The 19,635-nt window shown below is 45.0% G+C and overlaps 1 protein-coding gene and 1 long non-coding RNA gene across 2 annotated transcripts in view; one reads left to right on the top strand and one right to left on the bottom strand.

Moving 5' to 3' along the window:
* The window catches only part of LOC140373589 (uncharacterized), a 528,683-nt gene extending 517,597 nt beyond the window's left edge, over positions 1 to 11,086 (bottom strand). The window contains exon 1 of the long non-coding RNA XR_011929036.1: positions 10,980 to 11,086. This is a non-coding gene — a long non-coding RNA (uncharacterized lncRNA). The remainder of the gene's footprint in view (positions 1 to 10,979) is intronic.
* The window catches only part of thsd7ab (thrombospondin, type I, domain containing 7Ab), a 488,245-nt gene that overhangs the window by 190,782 nt on the left and 277,828 nt on the right, over positions 1 to 19,635 (top strand). The window contains exon 6 of the mRNA XM_072460164.1: positions 5,173 to 5,328. Within this exon, the coding sequence (XP_072316265.1) occupies positions 5,173 to 5,328 (156 nt within the window). The remainder of the gene's footprint in view (positions 1 to 5,172; positions 5,329 to 19,635) is intronic.

The raw sequence follows: 19,635 nt of genomic DNA, 5'->3' as shown, positions 1-19,635 counted from the left end.
TTTTCACATATTTTATGTCTGAAACTGAAGAACAACACCACCAAGAACCAGGCTAAACATGCTACATCTTAGCTAGTTAGCCACACCGCAGCACTCCAGAGGAGACCAGGAAAGAGATAGACCCAGTGCTTTTACCGACTTTGAAGTCTCACACCTCCATATAATGCATGAATGGATCACAACATTTTACTGCAGTAAAGCCCACTGCGCTTTCCATCCATCCATTTTCTGCCGCTTTATCCGGGGCCGGGTCGCGGGGGCAGCAGTCTAACCAGGGACTCCCAGACTTCCCTCTCCCCAGACACTTCCTCCAACTCCTCAGGGGGGATCCCGAGGCGTTCCCAGGCCAGCCGAGAGACATAGTCTCTCCAGCGTGTCCTGGGTCTTCCCCGGGGCCTCTTCCCGGTGGGACATGCCTGAAACACCTCCCGAGGGAGGCGCTCAGGAGGCATCCGAAACAGATGCCCGAGCCACCTCAGCTGGCTCCTCTCGACGTGGAGGAGCAGCGGCTCTACTCCGAGCTCCCCCCGTGTGGCCGAGCTCCTCCCCTTATCTCTAAGGGAGCGCCCAGCCACACGGCGGAGGAAACTCATTTCGACCGCTTGTATCCGCGATCTTGTTCTTTTGGTCATTGCTGCGCTTTACGGTAGAAAACTCAAGTTTTGTTTACATTGTGCAACCTTGCATGCCCAGGGAATTTCGAAGATCCCACACAACAGAGCGCGTCAAATACTAAAAATGCTCAACAACTGGGGCATCGACAAGCAACGGGTCGATGTAATTTTGTGCGACAACGCTGCTAATACGAAGAATGCTACGGTTGAGATGGGGGTGCAGAGTGAGGGCTATGTCGCGCATTCTTGACAACTTTTATTTATTTTATTTATTTCATTTTATACTCTCAGCACCATTTTATTTCTGTCGTAGAACTCCTTATTGTAGTTTAGACAAAACTAAACAAATCTTATGATATTATGCACAGACAAGGTGGAATAGCAGCCTCTACATGCTGCAGAGCCTACTGGAACAAAAACGGCCTCTCAGCGCACTGACAGCTAACCAGTGGGACCTCATGAAGAAGGTTACAGACACTTCAGAAGTACTGACAGCTAACCAGTGGGACCTCATGAAGAAGGTTACAGACACTTCAGAAGTACTTACAGCTAACCAGTGGGACCTCATGAAGAAGGTTACAGACACTTCAGAAGTACTGACAGCTAACCAGTGGGACCTCATGAAGAAGGTTACAGACACTTCAGAAGTACTTACAGCTAACCAGTGGGACCTCATGAAGAAGGTTACAGACACTACCAGAAGTACTGACAGCTAACCAGTGGGACCTCATGAAGAAGGTTACAGACACTTCAGAAGTACTGACAGCTAACCAGTGGGACCTCATGAAGAAGGTTACAGACACTTCAGAAGTACTGACAGCTAACCAGTGGGACCTCATGAAGAAGGTTACAGACACTTCAGAAGTACTGACAGCTAACCAGTGGGACCTCATGAAGAAGGTTACAGACACTACCAGAAGTACTGACAGCTAACCAGTGGGACCTCATGAAGAAGGTTACAGACACTTCAGAAGTACTGACAGCTAACCAGTGGGACCTCATGCAGAAGGTTGCAGATGTGCTAGTCCCCTTTGAAGACTAGCCCATTTGCACATCTTGGCTCTTCTACATAGCCACTAAAATCCTCACCATGTAGTATTAGGTCAATAAATATTGTTTTTGTTGACTTTAGTTTTGGGTCTAAAGTCAAATTTGTATTTCTTCATTAAGAGTTCATGATTAAGGCAGTTGCAAGCAGCAGCGGCTGGTCCATTATGGGCGCTGGGGCGCCGCCCCCCCTGTCAATCTGCCAACTTTTTTTGTGTCTAAAAACAATATAATTTATTCAGAAATATCTTGTATTCTTATTAGCGTAAATGTGTAAAATAATAATATATATCCATATATGTATCTATAAATAGATATAGATGTATACTTTGTTTGTACGTCGTGCGGTCTGCTGTGTGGCGCAGCCTGCGTCACTTTTCTACGTACCCGTGGGGCGCTTTGAAATGCGCCCCAGAGCCCCATAGAAAAGCAATGGGGATTTTTAGCCAATCAAATCACAGTCAAAAGTGGATACGTCACTATGGCTTTTGCCATAGGAAAATAGCGACTGATGGGCGCAATCTGAAGTGCCCTTTTGAACGTAGTAATTACGCCATGGAGCTACGCTTTTTATGCTAGAGACAGAGGCATGTGCGCGCGCCGTATGCGGAAGGCATATGGCAACACGCAACACGCTGTGTTTTCCGTGTTTACTTCTTAAAACTGCATCTACAGACGTGTACAAAAGGTACGTCCAAAACGACTCAGAATGAGCTGCTCAACTTTTTGCTGGCTTTATTTGTGTTGAAGTGAAAGCGGCTGATTTCATATCAATCCGAGCCGAGATGTGTGATCAGTCAAACTCCGTGCTCCGTTACCATGACAACAAAGAGTTTGTTTATTACTTGCATAAGGCTAACGCTAAGCATTAAGTATTGCTTAACTTCTATTGATAAAAAATATGCTTTTGTTATTAGAACACTTATGAAAGAAAGCTATAAATGACAACTTTCCATACAGCAATAATGGCTGTGATGATTAAATATAAAAATGTAAAATGTTACACATGTAGTTCAGGGTAACTAATGCCAATTGTTTGTGTTTTTATTCCTCTTCATGTAGTAATGTCTACTCTGCACTATAAGTTACACTATCACTGAGATTTTTGATTTGCTCTTTTCAATCTGATATTTTATAAAGTGTAAAATGTCAAATGTATTTTCTCACAAATGGTATCTGCCTCTAAGTCATTGTATTATCATTAAAAAAGTGGAAATAAAGTGTGTTTACTTAATTTATTCAGTTGTAAATGTGTATTTAAAATATGTATCCATACAATCAATGTTAAGCCTACTTGACGCATGCAAGGGAACACCTCATCCAGGAGGTGGTGAAGACAGAGGAGAAGAGGGCTGCCAGTTCAGTGGAAGCCAGGGCTGCAGCCAGCCCTGAGAGGAAGGCGCCACGGCTTGATGCGTGCAATACCCTGGAGAGTGCCTTTGAGGAAATATTACAAGAGAGACAATCTCTGGCCCGGTCCATGGGTAGTACCTCAGCAGAAGTGCAGGTCTGCACCTACCTCTCCGAACAAACCGTCCCTAAGAGATAACCCACTTCACTACTGGAAAGAACGTGCTACTCAGTTCTCTGCTATGGCTGCACTTCCAGCATATCTGTGCCCCTTGCAGCTCTGTAGAGAGTGAGAGGCTCTTCGGTTCTGTGTCTCTACCCTCAATGCAATGGCATCTGAAAGGGTTAAATAGCATATTTTAATGGTAATAGAGTTGAATGAAGTGGTCAAAGATATTGACAAAGATGAGAAAAGAAAAATACATTATATACCTAAGAGAAACCCATTTAAATTACTTAAAACATAAAAAAATACTGGATTATATGACTGTGTAGGATATTCTTACTAGTACATGTATTGTAAGGTTATTAATGTCCTCCCACTTATGAAAGAGGTTTATCGATTAAAGAATTGTTCAAGATTTCAAACATGTTTGATATCATATTTTAAGAGTAAATTGAGGCACCAGCCGTATATTTGGCATTTAACAACTCTATAATCAAATATCTAAATTAATTAATTTATTAAAAAATAATTTGCTCGTTGATCTGAAGGTTTGTGAGAACGTAACCGTGACTTTTCTGGAAATGAAACACTTTACCAAATGTGGTTTATGAGGATTTAATGATCAAATAATTAAACAGATAAGTATGAATATGGAATATGCAAATGAGTTGATAACAGATGGAAACGCTAGACATGATTGTTCTAGATCTATCTAGTTGTGTGTGGATTATCTTATCTTATCTTATCTTATCTTAAAGTTAATTCTAAGATGATATTATCAGTCAGCCTGTGAAGTGCATTATACGAACGGAACCAGAAGCTGTGAGGAGATGGGCCTATGTGGAGTTGTCTCCTGGCTTCACTCAGGAGTCACACTGCAGCTCAGTCCACACGCTGGCGAGATCTGCTTGGCTCTGAGGCATTCCTCATGAAAAGGGCCGTTGCACTGATTCACCGACGAGGCTGGTCTGAAAAGGCTGTCCTGGACTTGAAAAGTTGCAAAAAGGTCCTTTGCATGATTTTGCATGATGCAGTATCAATCGCGTTTGAAAATGGGCACAAAATTCTTCGTTCTGGGAGAGAAAGTTAGCTTCTGGCTCTGGAATGTCTTTGTCCCGTAGCTTAGCATCGCTAGGCCAGAGATGAGCCCTCATCTCCCGAGATCCGATCTCATGGATCTCCTCAGATGGAACTCCGATGGAGCTCTCGATGGAAACTCGAATGGAACTGTCTGTTCCCTTTGTCTCTCTTTCTGACCAACCCCTGCGGGGGTTGAGTTTTCGCGCCATGGTTCAGCTAATCAGCACGCACGCTGGGTCAGAGCTTGATAAGGGAAGAGATCTGGAGTAATGTAGCTCCTTTGTTTAGCATTAACATTAGGCCACAATAGTTACAAAGGTAAAATCATCCACTAGACAAGTTATAAAAATAGTTAAATAAACATGTAGAACACAATAACATACACAACAAATGTTTTCCCCTCCCTACCACCTTCACCAGACTAATTCTAATCATTGCAGTTGTGCTTGTTAGTTAGTGTTGTAAAATAAATGAAAGTAGCCAGAGAGTTGAAAGAAGAGAAGAGGTATGAGGCTGGAGTTCTAGCACAGTGGACATTTATTTACCATCAGTATGGGACTCGAGACCTGGATACATTCATTTTAGTCCAGTCTAGTCTGGGTATGCTTCCGTTGTAGAGAGTAATGTTCCTCTGATGATTTGCCAAGATAACAAGAGCTGGCAGTGCAATTTTTTTCCAACAGTTAGTTCATTCATTCCCTCCACTACCCACCTTGGCTGCTAACTTTATAGAAACTTCTTCTCTCTTCAGTGCAGATAAACAGATAAGCCACAAGGAAGACTTGAAATACTAATCCTAAAATGACCAAAAGAAAAAATGTTAAAATTGTACGTAATATAAATCATCCTAATGAAGCTATAATGCATATACAAGTTAGTCTATGTTGTTAATAATAGTATGTTTTGTCCTTACAGCCTCACCGCCTGTGGAAAACAAACTTTGTGAGGATCCTGTGCCTAACTATTCCCAGCTGTGTCACCTTTCCTGCCCCATCGAGTGCAAAGTGTCTCCTTGGGGCGCCTGGGGTCCCTGCACCTACGAGAACTGCGATGACCAGGCCGCAAAGAAAGGTATGTAACACAGCGTTGTGTCAGCATGGAGGTGGTCTGCTATCATGAGGAGGTCCCATTAGCTCTGGCAGGCTTCTTTCATGTGGGTTTAGATGTTTCCTCAGCCATACTCCCAGGGGGCGTGAACTAGACACAACAGTCAGAACGTAAGTTTCCATCAGCTTCAAAGGCATTCCACAAATAAATACAGCTGAGGATTGGGTTACGAGCGTTTGTACATTAAGAATGTCATGAACGATAGGGTTTGGATGTGTGCGGAAAGAGGTTTGGTTGGTATGGAGCATAAACTATTACAGTTCTACGTACAAAGAGATTTACATAAATTCTCAATATGCATTAAAAAAAAAAGAATGTTAATAGATCATAACATGATTGAACATGATTTATGACACATACTTATACATATATTTCTTCAGAAAATATCATGAGAAACTATGTAAGGCCACTGACACAATAACTTTGCAGAGTTTAGTCAATATCATAATTTGCTCCAAGAGCTGCGTCTTTTTTTTAATCGTTACGGGGGTTTGTTTTGGGTCTTCTTCTGGGTCGTGCGTAGCACGTCACTGAAGCGTCCTCTCTGATTGGCTGCTGCGCCGCGTTTGACACAGAAAAGTTGAGCCCTATCCAACTTTTCTGCGTCGGACGCGGCGGTTGGACGCCTCAGACGAGCGTCCAAAGCGTCCAGAGCGTCCGACTGCAAAGTCCAGGAAGAGCCTGGCTCACCTACCCACTGATAAAGAGCGAGTTTTAACACTAAAAGCTTTGGTCCTTTTGTCTGGGACAATTAGTTTAGTTAAATCTAAATTTATGGAGGGAGCAGACAAGACTGGGTCTGTCGTTATGGATGCAAAAGCGACGCACATAAGGTGGAGGCGTTGATGAGAGAGTCGTCAAAAAAGATACATACGCTCAACACAGACGTGTGCAGAGGCAGATAGCGCGGTGATGTCTTGGGATGGTTAAACATGGGAAAGATTCAATCTAAAGGTGATGTGTAGATCCCTGAGACACCTGTCACGCTGGCAATGTCAAATAAATATGGGAGAGAGTGTCTGGAGTGTATAGATTTGGTTTTCCATCTGGCGGATCACTAAGTACGGACAAAATGTATGACTCATGTCAGCAAAATTGTAAAATTTAATGAATAGAAATTAAGGTTTTGTGAAATCTGTCATGTCTTTGTGATTTTAATGCATTTTTGCCTGTTGTTTGAAGCACTTTGAATTGCCTTGTGTATGAATTGTGCTCTATAAATAAATTTGCTTTGTCTTACCTATTGTTAAAAGCATGAGCTGCAACATACAAATAGCAGAATTAAATGATGATTAAAGCCGCGGTTGCGGCGATGATGGCTCTCGCCTCCCGCGCGACCGCCTTCCCGCGCGACCGCCTTCCCGCCTGTCCAGAGGCAGGAAAATAAAGAGGAGGAACTACAAAAATGGAGTGAGACTACAAAATGACCCGGGCTACAGAGTGGAAACGCGTGAAAAATCCTACAATCTCCCTCCTCTCTCTTTCTCCCTCCCTTTCTCTCTCTCCCTCTCTCCATCTCCCTCTCTCCCCCTCTCTCTCCCCCTTTCCCTCTCCCTCTCGAGTTGTGGCAGAAAGAATAAAGTCTAAAGAATAAAGCCTAAAGAATACAGTCTAAAGAATAATAATTCTAATGCGGCACGAGAGGGAATGTCCCATCAGAATAAAAGCGGAAGAGGAAGTGAAGGCATTCATTGCGCCTCTGCTGGCCAATTGTGAAAATACACAATATCTGCAATGCACTTTTTTCATGGCGTCTCGAGGAGAATATAAACCATGAGTTTCAAATAAATCAGACAATGTTGAGTTTTTCACACAATGGGTAGGGGGCGCTATAGAGTAAATTTTTTAAATGGGTATTTATTTCCAATCAGACCATAAAAACACATTAGTGAGTGAAATATGAGCTCCGTAGATCAATTCCATTAGGCGTGACTTGTCCTTGAAAACACTGAAAATTAAGCCTTTTTTGAGGGCGTGTTACGCGGAGACCGTAAAGAATATCAACATTCTTTTGGATATTTATTAAATTTCAATGTCTTTAGATGCAAAAGGTGTTGTTTTGAGCTCGATCGGACAAAAATCGAGCGTCGAATTTCGGCGCTCAGCCTGGGTCGCGGGCCGAACATAACGTAAAACATAAAACTATTTCGCATTGCAGGCAGTAAGTCAGACCTGTTCCCAGTGCATGTTGGACTCCGCCAGGGCTGCCCTTTGTCACGGTTCTGTTCATAATTTTTATGGACAGAATTTCTAGGCGCAGTCAGGGGTCGGAGGGTGTCCGGTTTGGGGACCACAGGATTCCATCTCTGCTGTTTGCAGACGATGTTGTCCTGATGGCTCCATCAAACCCGGACCTGCAACATGCACTGGGACGGTTTGCAGCCGAGTGTGAAGCGGCTGGGATGAGAATCAGCACCTCCAAATCCAAGGCCATGGTTCTCGACCGGAAAAAGGTGGCTTGCCCTCTTCAGGTGGGTGGGGAGTCCTTGCCCCAAGTGGAGGAGTTAAAGTATCTCGGGGTCTTGTTCACGAGTGAGGGAAGGATGGAGTGTGAGATCGACAGGCGGATCGGTGCAGCGGCTGCAGTGATGCAGTCGCTGCATCGGACCGTTGTGGTGAAGAGGGAGCTGAGCCGAAAGGCAAAGCTCTCTATTTACCTACGTTCCTACCCTCACCTATGGTCATGAGCTTTGGGTAGTGACCGAAAGAACAAGATCACGGATACAAGCGGTCGAAATGAGTTTCCTCCGCCGTGTGGCTGGGCGCTCCCTTAGAGATAGGGTGAGGAGCTCGGCCACACGGGGGGAGCTTGGAGTAGAGCCGCTGCTCCTCCACGTCGAGAGGAGCCAGCTGAGGTGGCTCGGGCATCTGTTCCGGATGCCTCCTGGGCGCCTCCCTCGGGAGGTGTTTCAGGCATGTCCCACCGGGAAGAGGCCCCGGGGAAGACCCAGGACACGCTGGAGAGACTATGTCTCTCGGCTGGCCTGGGAACGCCTCGGGATCCCCCCGGAGGAGTTAGAGGAAGTGTCTGGGGAGAAGGAAGTCTGGGAGTCCCTGCTCAGACTGCTGCCCCCGCGACCCAGCCCCGGATAAAGCGGCAGAAAATGGATGGATGGATAAAACTATTAAAAATATAAGAAATAAATAGCTTTATATAGCCTACGCTGTTTTAAAGCAATTACTGGATCAATTAAAAAATAAATCGTTTGTTCTCATAAACTGAAATGTATTTAGAAAAACAAGTGTAATTTCACCAATACTGTGCTTCAGTTTATGTGCATTACAACTTCAGAGTTGATCTACACAGAGATAAACATTTGACTTTTTATAACAAAATAAACTTCTCAAGTTCTAAAAAACCTTTTAAATGTACTAACTAACATTTCCACGTCTGTGTAGTTATCTGTACACCTGAACTGACACACCACTAAACTTCTGCTCAAAAGTGCTTAAAGTGCACTTGTCCCTCTCACACAGCAGTGCAGCAGAGCCCCGTGGGGGAGGGGCGGCCACCGGCGGCATTGTGGGACAGGTAGTTTTAGCGATAAAAACAATTACGGATGTAACTACGGTTCTATGAATCAATAAAAAAAAAAAAAAAATGAACGGGCCGGATTAAAACGTCTGGCGGGCCGGATTTGGCCCGCGGGCCTTGTATTAGACACATGTGCTCTAGCATGTCGCGGGTCTTCCCCGGGGCCTCTTCCTGGTACATGCCCGAAACACCTCCCCAGGGAGGCGCCCAGGAAGCATCCGGAATAGATGCCCGAGCCACCTCGGTTGGCTTCTCTCGATGTGGAGGAGCAGGGGCTCTACTCCGAGCTCCTCCCATGTGACTGAGCGCCCAGCCACCCTGTGGAGGAAACTTATTTTGAACGCAAATCTTGACTTTTCGGTCATTACCAAAGCTCATGACTATAGGTGAGGGTAGGAACGTAGATTGACCGGTGAACCGAGAGCTTTGTCTTTCGACTCATGGCAGCCATTAATGGCCAATGAAAATCACGGCCCACAATGCTATGTAGCCAGAATTATACAATTATCTATGTTGTTAAATGAAAACATTCAACAAATTGAAAACATGAACAGAGCCTTAGCTACAAAAAAAGATTTGGTTTGGTTCAGTCTCAAAAGGTAGTTTAAGTCAGTTTATTGAAACTTGGCGCTGCTGTTGCTTCACTTCTCCTCTTCACATGTGCAGAACCAGCAAACATCCAAGATTACCACAGGTTTATTCAGCGGGGTTTTGAGGTTATGTTGTCCTCAGAGCATATGTGCAGAGCTCTAAAATAAGCTGCTATCCGCTCTGGTTCAAGCAGCTCATTTTAGAGAGTGGAGCCTCTGAAGCAGTATTGCTCAGTGGCCTGTAGAGGCCACTAAAAGACATTATGACCAGCCAAGCTTCAGCAGCATAAGTGCGGTCTTAATTGTATGTATTTTGGATTTAAGTATAGTTATGATAAACTGTAAATTTAGATTTTATTGTCAATAACTGCTTGCCTTGATTGCCCTGACCGCAAGCCACTGATATATATCTACTACTGAGTTGTTAAATTAACAACAGTTTTAATTGTTTCCCCCTCTTAATTACCCTCTTGAAGTTGTATTTAGAGTGTTTCATGCATGTTTGAGTAATCTTTGGTCTTGGCAATGACATCTTGAATGCAAAAGAAGAAACCCTTTACAATACTTAATGGTCTAGAACAATATCCCGTCTCTGATTTCCGATGGGCGTAAATAAGTCAATCATTAAAAATAAATGGATGAATCCTTTTACACCCTTGTAAACAAACTTGAGTCAAGAAGCCCTGTGTAGACGTGTGTACAATCTATAGTTCTCCCTATATAAAATCTACATTATCCTGTTAAATATAACTTTAACATGTCTCTCTGCGACCATGTGCCTGCATGTGACAGAATGGGGACATATTACTGTGTGTGACTCCATCAGGGTCACTGAATTAGTCATAACTCCATCCTCAAAACTAGTGACCATCTCTGCATATATATGGAAAATAAGTAATAGAATTAAATCAAATAAAAAATCAAATAAGCAATCATTATTCACAGAGTAAAGCCCTTAACCCAAAATATTGTGATGTTGTTGATATCGTTAAATATCATGGGCTATCTCAAGGTTCTGTTTTTGTTTTTTGTAAATGTCCAAAAAGAGTGAAATTAATGCAAGTGAATAAGTTTTAAGTTTTAAGTTGTAAATGAAAACATTTTATGTTTTCCGCCAAGTAGTGTGAAGTGATTCATTTTCCGAATTACTTCACACCACCCTCGGTGCTCTTTTTTTCAGCTTACCTCGAGCATCTGGTTGAGAAGGCGAAGTCGCTACAGTTTTCAAGGACAATTTAAAATACAAGCCTTTAAATGTAAATAATTATTCATGCTTTGAAGTACAGCTATTTACTCTCTCCTGGTAGAGCAGTCGGATCAACTGGCCCACAGGTTGGCGGTGCAATCGCAGCTGCCTCAGTTGAATACTGACGTTGTGTCCTTGGGCAAGACACTTAACCCGACTCGCCCCCAGTGTCTGCGAACATCTGGTGTGTGATTGTGTGTATGAATGGTTTTCTTGATGTAAAGCGCCTTGGCGCTATATAGACCGACGAGAGGTGGTTTCCTTAGGACAGCATCTCTGTCCCAAGTGGAGACACTCGTAAAATGTCCTCCTTCTTTTAATGCAATTTAGACACTACACATGACACAAAAAAAAGAATATATGTATATATATATATACACAATGACAAGGTGTATTGGTATATGGTGATTGCTATTCTAAAAATATGACTACATCTACATGTACGACAACATAAGTTAGCATAGTGAGAATGGTAATAATAATATAAAAGAAGTTCATTTGTAGAGCACAATTTGTAAACAAGGCATTGCTTCACACAACAGGAAAAAAGCATAAAATCACAAAGACATGCCAGAAATCACAAAACAGTTTAAGACATAAAAGAGAAGAGTGCAAAGAAAATCCTTCATAAATCATATGCACAGCTAAACAAAACAGTTTTTAGCCTAGATTTGAACATTGCCAGGCCTGTCCCACATCTTCAGGAAGTTTCATGTTTTAGCAGCACAAAACTGAAATGTAGATTCCCCATGTTGAGTCCTGGCTCTGGGCACCAGCAGGATACCAGTCCCTGAGGTTCTCATAGTCCGAAATGGTTCATCTGGCACTAACATGTCTGAGATGTACTTTGGTGCAAGGCCAGGGAGAAACTTGTATACAAGCAGAGCTTGTATAATGTTTGTTCTCTGAGCCACAATGAGACATTATAGAGACCTGAGCACAGGACTAATGTGAGCGTACTTCCAGGTTCTGGTCAGGATATGAGCAGCTGTGTTCTTGTTGTACTGCAGCTGTTTTACAGCTTGTTTAGACAGGCCAGTGAGTAGGCTGTTACAGTAGTAAAAATCTACTGGAGACAAACCCATGGATAAGGTCTCCAAAGACACTATACATTTGATTTTTCTGATGTTATTTGTTACATTTCAAGTCTGAGTCCATTATTACCCCCAGATTTCTAGCTTGATATGTAGGTTTTAGAGAGAGACTCTGGAGGTGACTGCGAACACTTTCTCTTTGGTTCTGTTGGCCAAAGACAATTATTTCAGTCTTTTCAGCTAAAGAAAATTGTTTTGCATCCACACACTGATCTGTTGGATGCAGTGACAGAGTGAATTCATTGGTCCATATTCACCTGCCGTCAGTGAAACATAGATCTGAGTGTCGTCTGCATTATTGTGATAGGACACATTTTTGCTGCGTATCAACTGACCTACGCAGAATGTAGAGGTTGAACAGAAGGGGTCCCAGGATAGACCCTTAGGGCACCCCACAGGCCAGGGACATGTGGTCTGCGACACAGTTACCAATTTCAAAAAAGTACTTCCTTTCTTTCAGATAGGACCTTAACCAATTTAGGGCAGTGCTGCCCACTCAGTCCTCTAGTCTCTGTAAGAGGATCCCATGATCGACAGTGTTCAGGCGGATGTCATTTGTCACCTTGACAATGCTGTGATGATGTCTAAAACCTGACTGGAAAACATCAAAGTAGTTTTTTTATTAAGATTAAATCAGTAAGCTGGTAGTGAACAAACTTTTTAAGGACTTTACCCTAAAATGGCAGATTAGAGATGGGCCAGTAATTACTCAGTACTGCTCTTCTTTAGGAGAGGCTTTTTGACCGCATGTTCCAGATTGAAGTGACATGTTAACTACTTGAGTGAGTGGTGCTAACAATTCTGGTGGTGCAAAGTGAGTTAGTTCTAAGTGTCTAGGTGGTTTTAGGGTTATTATTTGCATTGTGGAATTTACAGCATTTTTAATGCCCTGACCTGTTACCATCCACCTATTTCGCCCTGCGCACAATGGTTGGACATACCCAAATAGCATTGCTTATTAAAAGAGGATCTTACAGCCCACATGCAAGTGTGATGCATCATTAGAAAGCTTAGTCCTTCTAGTTTCTGCAGATGTGCATATAAACACTACAGAAGCCCAAACATAAACAAAACATCCTTTTTTTAGTCTCGTCTGAATACTGTCAATTTGTAATCGTCCTGAGCAGGACATACTTCATTGTGTGCTTATTATGTTCACTGTTCATGATGTTTATCTTGTTGACAACAACTGTGTAATGTTTCAGATCTCTGGGAACAGGCATTTTGGCCGAGTGATCCAAATATGTGCCAACTGTGCCAAACTGTTTTATTAAAATTTGAGCTCCTCTATGATCATAAAACATACATTTTGATGTTTTGTAGGCCACTAATACCTATTATAACTGCTAAAAACAATGTATGTGAAAATGTGTAAATATGAGTTTACCCATGAATTTTCCGTTCATATTCATATAATATTTTTATTTTATTTTTGTATTGGTATAATAAAACATACATCTAACAAAATGCGCGTCCAAAAGGCTAATCAAATCAGAAAATGTTATGCGTAAAATTTAGTCGCCTCCTGCCGAGAAATCTGTCTCTTTACAGCCTTTACGCACGTGAATAGAGACGATTCTGTGTGTGGGACCCCTAAGTCCCGCCCTGCATTCTAAAGCTATTCTTATTGGCTAGAATAATGTCAATCAAAGTCTGCTACGTGACCGCATGCTAGTGATAGGATCACGCGTTTCTATATATACATATATCATTTCTAAACTCATGATCAAATGAAGGTGGAGGATTCTGATCATGCATATTTCTTATAATCAAATGAAGGCATAGAACGGAGGATTCTGTTCACGCATTTTTCTTATGATCAAATGAGGGCATAAAGTGGAGGATCCGATATGTTCCCTTGTTATTTTTATATACGCAGTACAACTTTGGGTGCCACCTGTGAGCAGCTGGTGCACAAAACGTTGTGACGAGCCCCAGTGCGTGTCTTCGTGCTTCGTGCGCATTTTACAGACTGACTACATCCCGATGCCGTCTGCACCTTCACTTTAGCCTATGAGGAACTTTCGGACTAGCAAACCTTCGGACTAGTGAACCTTCGGACCAGTGAACCTTAGGACTAGCGAACTTTTGGACCACGAACCTTCGGACTAGCGAACCTTCGGACTAGTGAACCTTTAAAACCTTGGACTTGTGAACCTTCGGACTAGCGAACCTTCGGACTCGTGGGGGGTAACCGCTGAATCAAAAGTAATTTGAAAATAAAAGGGTGGGCAAATTAAAAAATAAAAGTGATAACTATAATTATGTAGATAATGTAGAGAGGAGGTAGTAGGGCCTATATTCTAAGAATCCAAGAAAATGATTTAGAATAAAATACATTTTTTAACTTCTGTATGGTAGAGATGTGATTTGTTAACGTGAAAATAAAATTTCACTTAACTCTGTGTTTGTCCAGTTTTTCCTTTATTAATTTACTTCAGTCTCTGAAAGTGGTAAAAAATTGTTTGTAAGCTGTATTTTAGATGACTTCACAGTTTTGTTTTATTGTTTAGGCCAGGGGTCTCCAACCTTTTTTGCACCGCGGACCGGAATAATGTAGGTTTTATTTTCACGGACCGGTGTGCCAGGTTATGTCGCGGTCAGGTTAACTTGAGCGGAAGTAGGTGGGCTTATGCTTCCATTCGATTCAGGCGAAATGTTCTCAAAAGACGCGTTTGTATGTGTACTATACCAAAAGATCCAAATTGGAGTAACATAACATACAGTTACATGTGTCCTCATTGTTCTTCTGACTGGTGGAAGCTCATCAGATAAATATGGCAAAAATAAGTGTATAAAAATTACAACTCACCACACTGCAGAATCAGTGGGAGCCCTGCGCGTGTTTCTGTGCAATGAGATGGTCCCATCTAGGAGTGATGGGAGACAATGACACCTGCAGTATGTGTGAGTCCAGTCTGCTCCTTAATTTTGTCTTGTTGCCGTCACGGCACGGGAAGTAGCGCTCAAACTCTTGTAAAAGTAAAAACAGGTGATCGCGTAGCGGTTGCAGAATGCTGGCCCAGGAGACGTGTCCTCCAAATTTCATTTGGAGGACATGTCATGAAAGCAACATAAGACATTTCCCCATGTGTGGACAATAATCTTATCTTAAACCTCTCCTTGAACTGACACCTTAACGTGGTGGAGGGGTTTGAGCGCCCGAATGATCCCGGGAGCTATGTTGTCGGGGCTTCAAGCCCCTGGTAGGGTCTCCCAAGGCAAACAGGTCCTAGGTGACGGGTCGGACAAAGATCGGTTCAGAAGCCCCCTATGATGAGTAAAAGAACAAGGCCGTTTACGTCGGCCGGATCAGCGTCACCGGGGCCCCATCCTGGAGCCAGACCTGGGATGGGTGCTCGATGGCGAGCGCCTGGTGGCCGGGTCTTACCCCACGGGGCCCGGCCGGGCACAGCCCGAAGGAGCGACGTGGGGCCGCCCTCCCGTGGGCCCACCACCCGCAGGAGGATCCATAAGGGGCCGGTGCAGAGAGATCTGGGCGGCAGTCGACGGCAGGGGCCTCGGCGACCAGATCTCCAGACACAGAGACTAACTCTGGGGACATAGAATGTCACCTCGCTGGGGGGGAAAGAGCCTGAGCTTGTGCGGGAGGTTGAGCGATACCGACTAGATATAGTCGGCCTCACCTCCATGCACAGTTTGGGCTCTGGAACCCATCTCCTCGAGAGAGGCTGGACGCTCCACTTCTCTGGTGTTGCCCGCGGGGAGAGGCGGCGGGCTGGTGTGGGCTTGCTTATAGCCCCTCAGCTCAGCCGCCAGTGAACGAGAGGGTCGCGTCCCTCCGCCTTCGGGTGGGGGACAGGTCTCTCACTGTTGTGGCGGTCTACGGGCCGAACAGCAGTGCAGAGTACCCGGCATTCTTGGAGTCCTTGGTAGGAGTACTGGACAGTGCACCGACCGGGTACTCCGTTGTTCTACTGGGGGACTTCAACGCCCACGTGGGCAATGACAGTGAGACCTGGGGAGGGGTGATCGGGAAGAACGGCTTCCCCGATCTGAACCCGAGCGGTGTTCAGTTATTGGACTTCTGTGCTAGCCACGGTTTGTCCATAGCAAACACCATGTTCAAGCACAAGGGTGTTCATCAGTGCACGTGGCACCAGGACACCCTAGGCCGGAGGTCAATGATCGACTTTGTTGTCGTGTCATCTGACCTCCGGCCGCGTGTCTTGGGCACTCGGGTGAAGAGAGGGGCAGAGTTGTCAACCGATCACCACCTGGTGGTGATTTGGATCCGCTGGCGGAGGAGGAAGCCGCACAGACTTGGCAGACCCAAGCGCATTGTGAGGGTCTGTTGGGAACGTCTTGCGGAGCCCTTTGTCAGTAGGGTATTCAACTCGCACCTCCGGGAGAGCTTCTCCCATGTCCCGGGGGAGGTTGGGGACATTGAGTTTGAGTGGACCATGTTCTCCGCCTCCATTGTTGATGCGGCTGCTCGGAGCTGTGGTCGCAAGGTCTCCGGTGCCTGTCGTGGCGGCAACCCCCGAACCCGCTGGTGGACACCGGAAGTAAGGGATGCCGTCAGACTGAAGAAGGAGGCCTATCAGGCCACTCTGGCTTGTGAGTCGCCGAAGGTCATCGACAGGTATCGGCAGGCCAAGCGAGCCGCGGCTCGTGTTGTCGCAGAGGCAAAAACCTGGGCCTGGGAGGAGTTCGGGGAGGCCATGGAGGAGGACTATCGGTCGGCACCAGAGAAATTCTGGCAAACCGTCCGGCGCCTCAGGAGGGGGAAGCAGTGCCTCACCAACACCGTTTACGGTGCGGGTGGAGGCCTGCTGACCTCGACTGGGGATGTCGTCGGGCGGTGGAACGAATACTTTGAGGATCTCCTTAATCCCTCAGTCACGTCTTCCGAAGAGGAAGTAGAGACCGGGGACTCAGAGGCTGGCTCATCCATCACCCAAGCTGAAGTCACTGAGGTTGTTCGCAAACTCCTCGGTGGCAGGGCTCCGGGGGTGGATGAGATCCGCCCTGAGTACCTAAAGTATCTGGATGTTGTAGGACTGTCTTGGTTGACACGTCTCTGCAACATCGCGTTGCGGTCGGGGACCGTGCCTCTGGACTGGCAGACCGGGGTGGTGGTCCCTCTGTTTAAGAAGGGGGACCGGAGGGTGTGTTCCAACTACAGAGGGATCACACTCCTCAGCCTCCCAGGTAAGGTCTATTCCAAGGTACTGGAGAGGAGAATCCGACCGATAGTCGAACCTCGGATTCAGGAGGAGCAGAGTGGTTTTCGTCCCGGTCGTGGAACACTGGACCAGCTCTATACTCTCCATCGGGTGCTCCAGGGTTCATGGGAGTTTGCCCAACCAGTCCATATGTGCTTTGTGGATCTGGAGAAGGCTTTCGACCGTGTCCCTCGGGGTGTCCTTTGGGGGGTGCTCCGGGAGTACGGGGTCCGGGGCCCTTTGCTCAGGGCTGTCCGGTCCCTGTATGACCGGAGCAGGAGCTGTGTTCGCATTGCCAGCAGTAAGTCAGACCTGTTCCCAGTGCATGTTGGACTCCACCAGGGCTGCCCTTTGTCACCGGTTCTGTTCATAATTTTTATGGACCTGCAACATGCACTGGGACGGTTTGCAGCCGAGTGTGAAGCAGCTGGGATGAGAATCAGTACCTCCAAATCCGAGGCCATGGTTCTCGACCAGAAAAAGGTGGCTTGCCCTCTTCAGGTGGGTGGGGTGTCCTTGCCCCAAGTGGAGGAGTTCAAGTATCTCAGGGTCTTGTTCACGAGTGAGGGAAGGATGGAGCGTGAGATCGACAGGCGGATCGGTGCAGCGGCTGCAGTGATGTAGTCGCTGCATCGGACCGTTGTGGTAAAGAGGGAGCTGAGCCGAAAGGCAAAGCTCTCTATTTACCGGTCGGTCTACGTTCCTACCCTCACCTATGGTCATGAGCTTTGGGTAGTGACCGAAAGAACAAGATCGCGGATACAAGCGGTCGAAATGAGTTTCCTCCGCCGTGTGGCTGGGCGCTCCCTTAGAGATAAGGTGAGGAGCTTGGCCACACGGGGGGAGCTCGGAGTAGAGCCGCTGCTCCTCCACGTCGAGAGGAGCCAGCTGAGGTGGCTCGGGCATCTGTTCCAGATGCCTCCTGGGCGCCTCCCTCGGGAGGTGTTTCAAGCATGTCCCACCGGGAAGAGGCCCCGGGGAAGACCCAGGACACGCTGGAGAGACTATGTCTCTCGGCTGGCCTGGGAACGCCTCGGGATCCCCCCGGAGGAGTTGGATGAAGTGTCTGGGGAGAAGGAAGTCTGGGAGTCCCTCCTCAGACTGCTTCCCCCGCAACCCGGCCCTGGATAAGCGGCAGAAAATGGATGGATGGATGGATCTTATCTTAAAATCCCCGCTGGCTCCTCATCTGCTCCTCACTTGGCCTTTTCCCCTATGCAAAAATGCTCTCCAAAGACTTTTGTTTTTCACTCGTTTTCACTCGTTTTCACTAGCTTGTGGGTCTACTTTTGGGCAACGTGTTTGATGCGACGCATCCGCGATGACGTATCATGTATAATGCACGTATCAGTTATGTTATCACGCAGGACAAGAGCAGAGATGTAATATACTTGCCATTATATTTAATGGATTTCATTGGCAATTTCCTATAAGGCTTTTCATTATATATCCACAGACAAGCTTATTAGCGTGTCATGAGGGACAGGCGAAAGTTACGTCGGAGAAGATGCTGTTACTGACAGATTATATTGCGGACCGGTACCGGTCCCCGGCCCGGTGGTTTAGGCTTTGCACCGAGTTTGTTCCAAGATAGGCTGTATCTTGTCTTTAGACAGTTTTGGGAATGACAGAGTCACTCCGATTTAGGTTGAAAGTAGCAGTTTTTCTTGTAAGAATGGTGGACTTCTTACCACTCGATGACACTGGAATTGTATCGTGGAGTCCTTTTTCAGATTCCAAAGCGAATATCTGTGCTTGTAGCTCATGACATTCTTGTTTATATTACCACATTCACAAGAGTTTGTTTCCCATCTCCCGTCAGATACTTAAGGTTTACTTAATACTAGAATCTAGATCTATTCTGGAGTAGATTTTGTGTGGATTAGAAGTGTGTATACTGGTGTGTACTAGTGTTCATCTCCCTCCTTATGTCAATCAGTCATATATTCTTCATTAATTTACAGAATTTCTTGTTTATTGCTCCTCCAGTGCCCCTCGAGTTTGACACGTCCAATGTAGGCTGAATGCAACAATTCCAATTACTGCCACGGATTAGAGTTCCCTCAGAGTGGTTTGCAAGCAGGTCTATAATATTAGTACAGAAGGTGATATTACTCCCTGGTGAAACATACACATTCTATAGAGTAAAAATCTTACATATACAATACATATACAATATATATATATATATATATATATATATATATATATATATATATATATATATATATATATATATATATATATATACATACACATACATATACAAATATCTTACAAATACATTAATAGTTACCTTATTACATATCTGTCATCTTTGTCTTTACATTTGCAAATGCCTCCATAAGATTAATTTTATTTATTTAGTTATACTGAGCCCCAGTAGCTTTTAGTCGCTAGTCTTCCTGGGGTCCATTTTGCATAACATTTTCATTTTCATAAAACATTATACACAACCGCAAAAGGATGCTACTCGTAACAAAGGCCTTTGGGTTGATTGTATTGATTTAGCCACTTTTACATTTTTAATGTAATAAAACTCTCTGGTCGACCACAACATACAAACATGAACTAAATAAATACAGAAAAAACATGCACTGAACCCAAAACCTGTTCT

This window comes from Eucyclogobius newberryi, unplaced genomic scaffold (genome assembly GCF_026437365.1).
Source record: "Eucyclogobius newberryi isolate DKJ021-1_F unplaced genomic scaffold, fEucNew1.0.hap1 SCAF_3, whole genome shotgun sequence".
Taxonomy (NCBI): domain Eukaryota; kingdom Metazoa; phylum Chordata; class Actinopteri; order Gobiiformes; family Gobiidae; genus Eucyclogobius; species Eucyclogobius newberryi.
The sequence above is the reverse complement of the archived record's forward strand: the minus strand, read 5'-3'. Positions and strand labels throughout refer to the sequence as shown.